Genomic DNA, 12459 nt, shown 5'->3' with positions numbered 1-12459 from the left:
AGGGAGGGAGAGGGTGGGATGGAAGGAGGGAGAGAGACAGAGACAGACAGAGACAGAGGGAGGAGAGGGGAGGGAAGGAGGGAGGGAGAGAGACACGGACAGAAAGAGTGAAAGAGGGAGGGAGAAAAGGGGGGAGGAAGACAGGGAAGGATGGAGAGAGAGTGAGTGAGTGAGCAAGAGAGAGAAACCCTTTGAGACCCACACCCACAGTAACTGACCTCTTCCAACCAGATTTCACCTTACATTTAGTGATAAGCTCATCAGTAGACTAATGCACTGAGAAGTACCAGGTCCCCATGACCCAATTGCCTCTCAAAAGCCCCATCTATAAAAGCATGAGGCTTGGGGGGAGGGTTCCTTGATATAAACTATATCATGAACTGTTATGAAGCCTATGATTATAGGCTTTGCTGTTTAGTGCTCTAAGATAGTTGAGCTACAGGTTGCACTAAATGTGCCTTTTTATTTTGATTGTTTGCATTGCCTTAGGACTGTCTTCTAAACTGCTAGAAGAACTTTCCCAAGGCATGTAGGAAGAATCTAAGCTGCTATAATTGTCATGGCTTCCTACGGAAATGCTCGTGTCTCTGTGTAGTCAGCAGGGTGACCATCACCAGGAAGAGCAAATGTAGAAGGAAAAACTACAGATTGGCAGAGGAACTAAGGGAGGAAGCTCTGCTGTCAACTGGGTCAAATATGTCTGATTCCAAAATAGCCAAGAATGGGAGGCAGAGAGGAGAGCTGAGGTGTGTAGACAGGGGCCAGGGGCATTTTAGCCAAAAAAGATGAGGAAATGCAAAGTGGATGACACTGCCATTGTTCCATGTTTTGCAGTGGCATCTGAGTGAGGAATCGCTCTTGAGTCTTGACTCCCTGAGCAGCCCTCTCATCACAAAAGGTGGTTTTCACTAGCTTGATGTTTTAAAAGAACACATAAGGAGTCACTTCCCCTTGATTTTCCCCAGACAGTTCTTTGTAATTGCTGGCCCCAAGAGGGGTAGTTGTTAAAACAAAGCAAAGGGGCTGGGGAGATGGCTCAGTAGAATAAGTGCTTCCTTGGCAAGCACAAGGGCCTGAGTTCAATCCCCGGTTCTGCCAATTTAAAAAAAAATTCTAGATGGGTATGGCTGTGCATGCAGTGTACTGTGAAAGGCATGGCCTCAATGCGAAGCCCAAGGCCAAGCGAGCCAGGGAGGAGGATGCTCTTCTGCAGTTTGCCAACCCAGAAGGGGTGTCTTTCTGTAATCCATACCAAGGTGCCACATGGGCCAGGTGCTGCCTTGCTTAGTTGCTTTTGAACCCATGCTCATAGTACATTGTATGACTTAAACAAAGAAAAATGGACAACTCTGTGTGTGTGTGTGTGTGTGTGTGTGTGTGTGTGTGTGTGTTTGTGTGTAGAAAGCTATGTCTGTTCAGTCCAAATCCCCTGTTTTATGGGCTGTGTGTTTTCTCCTACAAAATACAGTTCAGATGTTACATAGTAATATTTTCACCTTGAAGCTTTCCAGATAAATTGCTGGGATTTCCTGTGGGAGATAATTTCTGAGTTAGGTTCACAGAGTCTCTCTCTTCCAAGGCTGTCCTGTCTCCAGGTTTGCATGCAACTGACTGCATATGCAGCATTGTACCAGATTTCAGGGCCATATGCTGTTTTCCCCTGAAATTCAGCCTGCATCAGTGTTGGGCTAGGTCAGATGCTGCCAAATAGCTGTTGGTGATGTATGGTTCTCCCTTCCCCGCCTGGCTGCAATGTGTTCTATAGTCTCCAAACTAACATCTGGCAGCTCTGCATGCATTTAGCAATTTACAGATTGCTCTGCATTGATTTACGCATGGGTTTAAAGAAAATCCTGAACAACAAAACCCCTAACATTCATTATCAAACAACATTTATCAGATATTTACTCCACATAAGGCTTGGAGACAGCTTTGGGGACCATACCAAAACATGATATACTGTTCTAATATTTTCACATGAGAATCAGTGATAAATATCAGCAGTTTTATATGGATCCATATCAAATCATCAGCCTTTGGTCAGAAGACCTACACTGAAGATTTAGGTTTGATGTTCATGACCAGTGTGATGCTGAGCAAATTTTTTTTAAAAATTCTTTTAATAAAAAGAGGAAGTGGCCCAGATAATAGCAAGATTCTTTAAGAACCTTTAGGGTCTAAATTAACCAGTTATGAAGGAGTATTTTATTGCCAAAGAAACCATGTTAGTGGCAGATATGGAGAAGATAAATGGGAAAAGATCTGTGTATTCAGTAATGATTTCAGAGGACATGGCAATATTCTTTAAATAAAATCTTAAGTCTGCCCTATTTGGAGTAAGTATGTTCTATGGCATCATACACCATCATTAATGTTAACCATCAATTTTCTTTAGTAACCATATGCAAAATCTGAAAGGTTAGAAAGAGTGTAGAACCATTTTCATTAATGTTTTGCTCAAGAAGAGTAATAATACCTATGTAGCAATTTATCTTATCAAAAGCACTTTCACATGCATTTTCTGATCTGTCACTCACAGTGGCCCAGTAGGCGAGGTTATATTATTTTTCATCTGAGCTTTAGGAAATGAAGGGTTAGGAAGCTTAAGCAAGACCATAAGCTCGTAAGTGGCCAGGTGAGAACTCTAGCTTGGGTGGGTCTAGTTGCTACCCTGGTACCATATCTAAGCTCTCTGTAGTAAATTGAAGAGGAATAATTTTTTTTTTTTTTTGAACCGGGGATTGAACTCAGGCCCTTGCACTTGCCAGGGAAGCACGTATTCTACTGAGCCATCTCCCCAGTCCTAAAGAGGAACAAATTTAGGAAAAACAAACAAGTGCTATGGCAATAAGTGGAAGCTGTCTATAGGATATTTGTGTGCTGAGCTTCAGGTGATGAGGATTCCAGCTCCTTTATTAATTGTTCTTTACTGCAGCAAATAGGGTGAGTATACTTCATCATCCAGGCCTACACCACAGGAAGGGAATGCAGAGTGGGACTGAAGAGCCCTTTCTGCACCTACTTCCCTACCCATAATTAAGCTTAGCTTCTAGTGGAGCAAGCATCTTTCTTTCCTATCTGGACTTGTAGCTGTCATGTCAACCAGATGTTCCAGATATTACAGCTGCTGTAGCTACAGAGATCTTGTGGATTCCTTCATGCTTGCTCTGAGAATTCATTAGGATTATACTTAAAACACTGTCAGATGGCTCAAGAAGAGGCCATGATTAAGGTTCTGCTGTTGCCAGGCTCTATGTGGAAGGTTTCAGGACTTGGTAGCATGATGTTTTATTAGCCCTGCTGTGTTGTGGCCCTTCTAGGGTTGCAGTCAGATGGTAATGTGTGCATGAAATCTTAGACCCTAAAGCGATCTGTCTTAAGACTGACGTAACCCATCCAGACACTTGATAGATGATGCAGGTGACCCAGAGGAAAGAGGCTGCTGTAGTGATTCTCCCTTCTGACTGTAACATTAGAATCACTGGAGAGCTTTTAAAATCCCAGGGCCCACATAAAACCCCATAGAAATTAAATCAAATTAAATCAGTTGAGACGCTGGCACCACCATTTTTTTTGGGGGAGGGAGTACAGGGTCTCACTACACAGTTCAGACTCATAGTGATCCTCCTGTTTTCAACCCCTCCAGCATCTGGGATTGCAGGTGTGCACCACCACGTCCAGACTCTGTCAATGGCTCAGTGTGCCCCAGGGGCGGGGCTGGCATGGCATGCAGTACTGGGGATCAAACCCCAGTCCCTGTGCTTGCCTAAGCAGATGCTTAGTCTGCTAAGCTATCTCACCAGCCCTTGGCACCACCATTTTAACACATTCCTGCAGGCTTGAAGCACTGGTGGCATGTGCATGACTGTCCCATTGGAGACAAGCTACCTGATGGGATAGGCATGCACATATGGTGCCATTGTGAACATGTTTAAGGCCTTCTGGCTAATTCTGATATGTCCTAAACTTTGCAGTTTGTCCCAGATCATACACTCAGGAGTGGGATAACATCTTGGTTCAATTTTATTTTTAACCTGACCTTTATTTTAGAACATTATGAGAAATGAAAGATGAGTGGATACAGTAAGAAGCTGCTGGGAGATCGTAAGCCAGACAATTTCTATTTATTCTTATTTCCATGCCTACCTTTCATGGCTGATACATTCAGCCTGGGTCACGATGTCAAATTGTGCTTCATTTGGCCTGTGGGTCCTCCATGGAGCAGAGAGATTTTGGAGAGATGTGGTAGGGCCTCGGGTCCCACTCACTGCAGTTGCTGAGCATGCAGCAGTTTATTCAGTGAGTGTTTATGGAGGACGTGGTGTGTGCTGGGCATTGTCTGGGGCTCTGTGGATAAAATGGAAGTAAACAGATATGTAAGGCTCTGCCCTTCCAGAGTATCTCAGTGACTAAAAGGCCCAAAGACAAAAACCTCAGCAGTTCCAAACATCGTAGGGTGAAGGCAGTGAGGGGAACTTGTTCTATTCATTTATTCAGAACCTTGTATCTTCAAGAGAATTTGTGGCAGCAAAAAACACATAATGAAGTTGTTAGACTATAAATGAGAAACAGAAATCAAGATCAAGGAATATATAAAAAGGAGGGTCAAGATCAGAAGAAAATTTCATAGTTATGCAAGTCATAAGGGCCCACTTGGACTGAATTTCAAATTTAGTATCACGTATCCTGGCAGCCATATGAAAAAGGGAAATATGGTTGGGGACAGAGTACTTATGGTCAGAAAAGACTAGTTTCTTAGGGCAGGAAAGGCTTTCCCATCATTTAGCTCTTGAGGAAAGGTTTCACATGGAGCTTCTTACCTCTCTAATAGCCCTGAGACAACTACAAAGTTGACTTTATGAGAGTACCTTATAGCAATCCTGTAATACAAGTGAGAGCATGAAACAAATGCAGTGCAATCCATCCTTTTTGTTCAGGAGTGACTGGCCAGAAGTATGGTGATTTGGAGCAAATAGCGCTCATATCGATCGGTGACTAAGAGCTGGAAAAACTGGGCTATGGAGGGATCGGATCCCTGATAACATTCTTCATAAGCATAATTTCTCTTAACCAAGATTTTCATAAGGTAGATGACTATATTTTCTATATTCTGGTGTAGGGCTAAAGGATAAGTAGTCTGTGCAGTGGGTAATGTAACATTTTACTCCGGAGGTCAGTAAAAGACTAGAGAGTAGATACTTTAGACTTTGTAGGCGAGATGGTCTCTGTCACAGCTGTTTGTCTGTCCTCACTGCACAAAAAGCAACCATAGGTAACACGTAACTGAATGAGCATGAATGATTTGTAAGAACAGGTAGCACATAAAATTCCATATACAGGTCATATATTGCCAGCCCTGGTATAACCTAAGGCATAAATGGAAAGCATGTTGATATTCTTTTGTTAAAATTAAAGAAGTTTGAAACTTGGCAGTTCTTAGTTAGTGGTGATTTTGGCCTCTCGGTTTAATTAATATTATATGATTCATGCTGGAAAACCCAGCTCATGTTTGGGTTGCTCATTCCTTAGGGCCCTTTAAGAGCACAAAGCTCTCAAAATAAATCAGTACAACTGTTCATACATCAACATGGCACTGGGCAGACAACAGTCTGAGATGTTTGCAGCACGAAACTGAGATGCGTCCCAAAACTCTTGCATTTCCTGTGCAGAAGGAGAATTGTATTCATCACCTCAGCAATCTCCTAAGCAACGTGGATTCTCCATTAAATTCTCATGGTGGGTTTTCTAGGAAAGAGAGGAGATGCTGGACTATTTTCAGTGTACTCATACATGGTATTCATGTTTATCTTTTCAAGTGCAAAACATTTGTGCCTACCCAATGTAGATTCTAATGTGATTTCACTGTAAAAAGAAAAAGGGTTTAGTTATGGGCATATCAGTGTGTTGGTGGTTTTATTCTTAAATACCTCTACTGGCCCTAAACAGATCTAGGAGTTTGATTGTGTAGTGGATGCCCCCTTAAAGGGCTGAGCCCAGGAGGTTGTCAGTGGAGGTAGCCCCAGGTGATCCAGAGTCTGCGGCCACAGGTGTGTTGGGGCTACAGGCATAGAATTGCTTTAAACAATCTATAGATGAGCCAAAATCTTGAGCAATGTGTTACCTACTGGTGTCTCATATGGTGACTGCAGGCATTCATCTTAAAAATCAAAAGTAGTCTCAAAAGTTTATAAAATCCTTGCCATGAGCAGAATTGTGGAACCATTGGTTATTATCATCTTGAACATAATTTAGTAAATGATGCTTTTGGCTAATAGGTAGTTGGCTCATTGCTCCATTTAGAATTGTATTGACTATGTACTTCTCTGGTAGTTAAGAAAATACATCATAAGGGACACTGCCAACTTATGGAGGGCATATCCAGTGTCTTTATCTTCATATAACTAGGGTCAGTCCAAAACCTAGTCTATAAAGGCCATTCTAAATGATTTGTTCAATTAATGAATCCTAGGTAATATCCTACTTGCATAGCCAGCCAGAATAATTAGTTGACAATAAGGAGGAGATAGCTCACTTTTGGTTTTATTGAACCACTCTGAAAGAAACTACAGCTTTTTGTTTGGGAATTAGAACAAAATATGGCTTCGATCCCTGGGTCTGCTGTGCTGGCCCCACCTCTGGGGTGCGCTGAGACTACAATTGAGACTGGGCATGGTGGGGTGCGCTTGTAATCCCAGCTCTTGAGAGGCTGTAAACAGGCAGATCACTATGAGTTCCGATATAGTAGTGAGGGCCTGAATGCCCTGTGGGCCCTTCCCTAAAAATACAAAAAAAAAGTCTATAAAATGTGGAAAAGCAGAAAACCACTTAGATGTAATCATGCTTTCTTCCCCAGGATACCACCAGACAGGGTTTGGAGACAGGAATTAGTAGTCAAATTCAGGTAGCCAGTGTAATATAAATTTAATCTTAGCAAGCAGAATTTAAGGTCAGAGCAGTTTCAGGATGAATGGCTTAGAGGAAACCTCGACTATCAGCCACCTAAGCCATACACTTTTAAGGAGCAGCAGCTCACCACATATGTTCTCTCTCCCTTCTTCCCATGGTGCCTGACAAGATGCTTATTGACCACAATTACTTCATCAACTTTCTGTGAAAGAAACTGCAAGATTCCTTAGGTTCATAATTTTAAATTATCCCTGTCCCGAGTGAAAAGAAAGACACACAGTAGGGACATTACCAGCCAAAAAAAGAATCTTGGATAACACTAGTAGGTGTGGCCACAGCCCGCCCCGCCCCAGTGGCCAGGATATACAGGTGAGCAGGCACACACTGAGTGGGTGAGGTGGTGCGATCCTCAGAGCCAGGCTGAGGCTCCAGCCCTGAGCATTTTGTTGTGGGGGTTCTGTTGCTACCAGAAGAACATGGGGACAACGGAGGAGGGAGACAAATCTGAAGTCTCACATTAAATTGGAGTAATCTTTAAGTGGGTAATTTTTTTTACTGTAATAAATTTCCTTTACCTATTACATTCACGTGATTTTTTAAGTGATGTACTTTGACCTTAGCAACATTTATTATATGTCATCCTATCTTTGTTACCTCTCCTTTTTAAAAAGTCATTTATTTGGTAGAGGGTTTTGCTACATAGCTCATACTCATAGTGATCGTCCTGTCTCAGCCTCCCCAGCGCTGGGATTACAGGTGTGCAGCACCATGCACAGTTTTGGTGATGGCGTGGCAAAGGGCTGGTATGGCATGCAGTATCGGGGATCAAACCCTAGTCCTTACACTTGCCAGGCAGGCGCTTCGACCGCCAAGCTATCTCCCCAGCCCTACCACTCCTTTTTTTCTGATTTTTATATCACCAGACCAAAGAAACTCGAGCATCTGTTAATAGTTTTGTTCCAAATCCTCTGCCAATATGAACCACAAAGAAACAGAAATAGACTACAGAGCCACGTGGGTAACCTCAAGTAGCTTTCAGGTTTACCATACTTTGCTAGTTGGGTGAGTTTCCATAAACTGTCATGACTTGATGGGTTTTAGATCATTGATCCATGCTGAGTTCCACAGGAGGAAATAATTATTGTTACTGCATATTCACTTGCTCACTGACCCATTTTGGACTGTCTCAGGGCCTGAGGATCGTTTTCTCGGACGCGTCACGGCTCATCTTCCGGCTCAGTTCTTCCAGCGGTGTGTGGGCCACCATCCGGCTGTATGCAGAGAGCTATGAAAGGGATCCCAGTGCTCATGACCAGGAGCCACAGGTACAAAACAGAGCTGGGATCTTGGGACTGTTGTTTCCCTACTCTGGGAAAACTTAGGATCTCCAAGGAGCCTTTAGCAAAGGGTGCATTGATACCTTTAGGTGAAGGCAAGATCAGTGTTTGAGACAGAAAAATTGGCTTTTAGTATCTCTAATGAGTTCCAACCAGCATTGCAAAGCTCCTGTTTGAAAAAGTCTCCTAGGGCCTTAACAGGGGTGTGATTCTGGGCTTCCTCTCAGGTTATTGCAGCAATATCTTTCCCCCATGAGCCTCCTTACTCCCATGGTCATTTAAGCCCTAGACAGTACTAATGCCACAAATTAGACCCCACTCTAACATGGGGCATATCCTGATATATTGCTCCAATCACCTTGGTTGTTGTAGGCTGGGCTGTGCCACTGGTCCCAGGTTCCTTTCCCAGGCACCACTAGTAGGGAACAAGCTCACTCCTTCAAACTTCACCCACCCAGGCACCTCTCATAGGGACCTGGTCCTGCTACTAGTTTGTTTTTCTGACCAGAAGGTGAACAAGGATGAAGATAAAGGGACAAAGTTAGATTAGCACACAGGCAGACAGGGGGCTCATGCCCCTAGTTGGCAGAGGAGCCCGAGCCTCTGGCTTGTAGTCAACCAGACACAGGTACAAGCAATTAAAGTAACATAAGATTCACCTGCCTCGAGTTAGCTGTTCACACCTGCCCAGGTAAACAACTGACATTCAGTTGTATTGGCGTCCCCTGAACCCACAATCTGCCCTCACCCCTGCGTGATGTCTTTTTCCTTTGTGCTCACAGAGTCAGCCAATTAGGTCTTAATTCACCTCTGGTCTCCCACATCTCCTCCCTTTTTGTTTTTACAATAATATTTGAATATCAGTCAGTACCATTCATCTCTAGGGGATGCCAGTGTGTCCACTTTATCATTTATCTCAGGGTCTGGCCTTTAATCATGAGGCCTTCATCCGTGGCTGCAATGTACCTGCGGGCATTCACCGGTCTTGTCCAAATGCCCATTCCAACCCAGCTGTTCCCCTTCTAACAAGGTACCCCCAACTGCCATAGGTGGATGGAGACTGCTCTGGCATCTTCCAGCTGGAGGCCATAGTTGTGGTTGGCAGTCAGTCACCCCCAGAGGACCCATCCAAAGTCTCTTGCCAGGAAGGCTTTGATGGATGGGATTTTCTACCTCCTAGAGAGATGTCCCTGGGAAAAGGCTGTCACTGGTGAGGAGAATCGAATTCCTTCATGGGCAACCACACTATCCATCTATTTCCTATAACAATACAAACAATACAAACAAAACTCCTGCCCCTCCACTGTAGCGGTTTATAGTAACTACAGGAACTCATTTAAATTTTATCTGGGGCTCGGCATCACTCCTGCTGCACTGGAGCCTGTGCATTTTCTGCAAAAGTATAAGGACACATCATCAACACAATGTGCCATATAGGCCTGAGGGCATTTCCTTCAACAAAATATATTTTATCCTTGCAAATATTTTCTCAATGTTAATAAGTTGGACTTTTCTCTGGGGCTATGCATAACTCATGCTGTATCAAAGCACATTCAGGTTCTGCAAAAAGAAAGGTAAACTGCTTCTGAGAATCTAGAGCAAGCAGCATTCCACAGATTTAATACCATATGGGCTTGAATTTCTCCCTGCAAAATGCATTGTCCTTGCAAGTGCTTTCCCTGGACACACCACTGAACCATACTGACACAGTTTCCCTTACTTGACATATTAATCCCCCAACAATATTTAAAACCCAGTCACTCGTCTTAAATTCTGAGCTCTGCTTTCATTAACTCCAAGCCCCATCAGTCCATGTGATATTTATGTTTCTTTTGTCTTTTTCTTTTGCTGCTTTTTCCTTTATTTTTCTCACCTCTCACTTTTTCCTTTCCTCTGACACAATAATCCCCTAAAAATATTTAAAATCCTTGATCAATCCTCAGCTGCTCACTTTAGCTAACACAGCGCACATGGCCGCCGGCCTACGGCTTTCTAAGTAAAAGCCACTTCACGATAGGTACTGTCAAGTCCCTCGTTTTCCCAACTCTGCTCTTGACCAGCAGCTTCAGCTTTGACAACAGGTAGAAGAAATTAACCAGGAGACACCATCTCTTCATTCAGAAACCCAGATGTCATGATGAGTTTTGTCCCGTTACTCTGGCTTCTGATGTACACACTTTCATTTTCATCCTGACACATTTTTTTATTCTAAACTTTCACTTTTACTATGAACTTTGCTCCACTACTCTGACTGAGAAAGTTTTTCCCATGTGCTCCTTTTTCTTTGCCGCTGGCTCTTCACCTTGGTGGAGAGTTTTCCCGTGCCCACCTGCTCTTTCCTCTTGCCGTCAGTTCTCCACGCCTACTCAATGTTTTCTTTCTTTTCTTCTGCCCAGACTCCTTTTGCATTTCTTTTCTTTGGCTGGGCAGCTCCCTACCGCTTTCCACCTGCGCTTTATGATCTGGGTAGAGTGTCCTAGGTCAGGGTTTCCGTTTAGTTTTTCTTCATTCCCAGAGCCCCTGTTGCTCAGTCTGAACTTTCCTCAGTCTTGGGATCCTAGTTCTGGTGCCAAGTGTCAGAGACTGGCCTGTGCTTCTGGTCCCCAGCTCCCTGCCCCAGCTGCCACGCATGAGATACAAGCCACTCTGAGCTTTCCCCTCCCAGGTGCACTCAGTAGGGACCTAGTCCTGCTACTTTGTTCTCATAATCCAAGGGCTGATGAGGATGAATGACCAAGTAGCTAGCTTAGCATCCGGGCATGGGGGCACTTGGCTGTAGTTGGCAGACACACCTCCAGCCGCTGGTTTGTCTCCATTTTATGCACCCAGACCCAGGCAAAAGCAATTAAAGAAACACAAGATCCATCTGTTTCATGTTAGCTAGTAACACATGTCCAGGTAAACAATTTAATCTCAGCCATACTAGAATTTGCAACTTGCCCTAAGCCCTGTTTGATGTTTTTCTCTTTTGTGCTCATAGAGGTCAGTTAGGTCTTAATTCCCTAAGTGTCCTGCCATACTTGAGCTTAATTCAGCCTGGGTTTTTCATGATTCTCTGTGGTATGGATCTTTTGGCTGAAATATCTGCATCATTCTTTTTTGAAAAAGTAAAGAAACAGGGCCGGGGATATGGCTCAGTGGTGTACGTGCCTGCCTGGCAAGTGCAAGGTCCTGAGTTCGATCCCTGGGACTGCCAAAAATAAAATAAAATGAATTTTTAAAAAAGAAAGAAACTAATCTGCTCTTCATTGTAGAATGGTTTAAAATTCCTAGCTATAAGTTGCACTGGATGGAATAAGACACCAGGGAGGGCTTCCTTTTTCTGTAGTTTGTTTTCCACGGTTTCCTTTTTGGAAGAATTTCAAGGAACTTGGTCAAGATGGCACTAATGACATCTAAGTCTTATTCCTGACCTCATAACTGGAAGATCTGTCTGTAGTAATATCAACCCAGTGCAGATCCCAGGAGGTCTGGAGGCTGCACCCAGTCCGCAGGAGCATGAGCGGGCACTTAGAGCTCAGCGTTGTTGCTGGGCCTTCCACCCATGATCACAGGATTTCCATGCGGGGGATGGGGCCATGCTCTGCCAAAATAATTAGTTAATGAGTATATTCCACCCAACATAGTACCAAATCATGCCAGAAGTAGAGGCTTACCCTTCCTTTCCAAGTAAACCTCACCTCTATGTCCCATGTCGGAGAGGGAGATCAAAGCAAGGCCTGGGAGCCTGGAGCTTTGCACAGAGTGAGAAAGGATATTTTTGGCCTCCCTGGTTCTGACTCATGCTGACTGGAGGATATTTTTCTCCATTCTTTTCCGTATTTGCACAAGGTATGTGGTTATGATACTTGTTTTTATCTTCCTCTCTAGACTGAGTCCCTGCTCTTAGGCATATTTGATAACAATTCTATGTGCAGAAGGCCCCACCCACCTTTCTGATTCTCTGAGGTGGTCCATACAGACAAAATGGTGCTTTTTACAAGGCGTTCGTTGAAGTAGAAAAGCTCCGCAGGTCTGCTTTTAGAAGGTTGTGTGATAAAGTAAATGTAAACTGTGCCTATGTGAAGTTTTCATTATTGTGTATTTTAGAGTTTTCTAGCTTGTTGGGTCAGAGTTTTCCAACTTGAGTGACTGTGGAATCCCTTTTTCTTCTTCTTGGAATTCTTCTTCTTCTTCTTCTTCTTCTTCTTCTTCTTCTTCTTCTTCTTCTTCTTCT

At 43.6% G+C, this 12459-nt stretch overlaps 1 protein-coding gene across 1 annotated transcript in view; it reads left to right on the top strand.

Annotated features, from left to right (window-relative positions):
- Positions 1-12459, top strand: part of Pgm5 (phosphoglucomutase 5) — a 204185-nt gene that overhangs the window by 154354 nt on the left and 37372 nt on the right. The window contains exon 10 of the mRNA XM_004637168.2: positions 8097-8231. Within this exon, the coding sequence (XP_004637225.1) occupies positions 8097-8231 (135 nt within the window). The remainder of the gene's footprint in view (positions 1-8096; positions 8232-12459) is intronic.

The sequence above is a fragment of the Octodon degus genome, unplaced genomic scaffold (assembly GCF_000260255.1).
Source record: "Octodon degus isolate 3935 unplaced genomic scaffold, OctDeg1.0 scaffold00087, whole genome shotgun sequence".
Classification (NCBI taxonomy): Eukaryota; Metazoa; Chordata; class Mammalia; order Rodentia; family Octodontidae; genus Octodon; species Octodon degus.
This window is presented reverse-complemented; position numbering and strand designations above follow the sequence as displayed.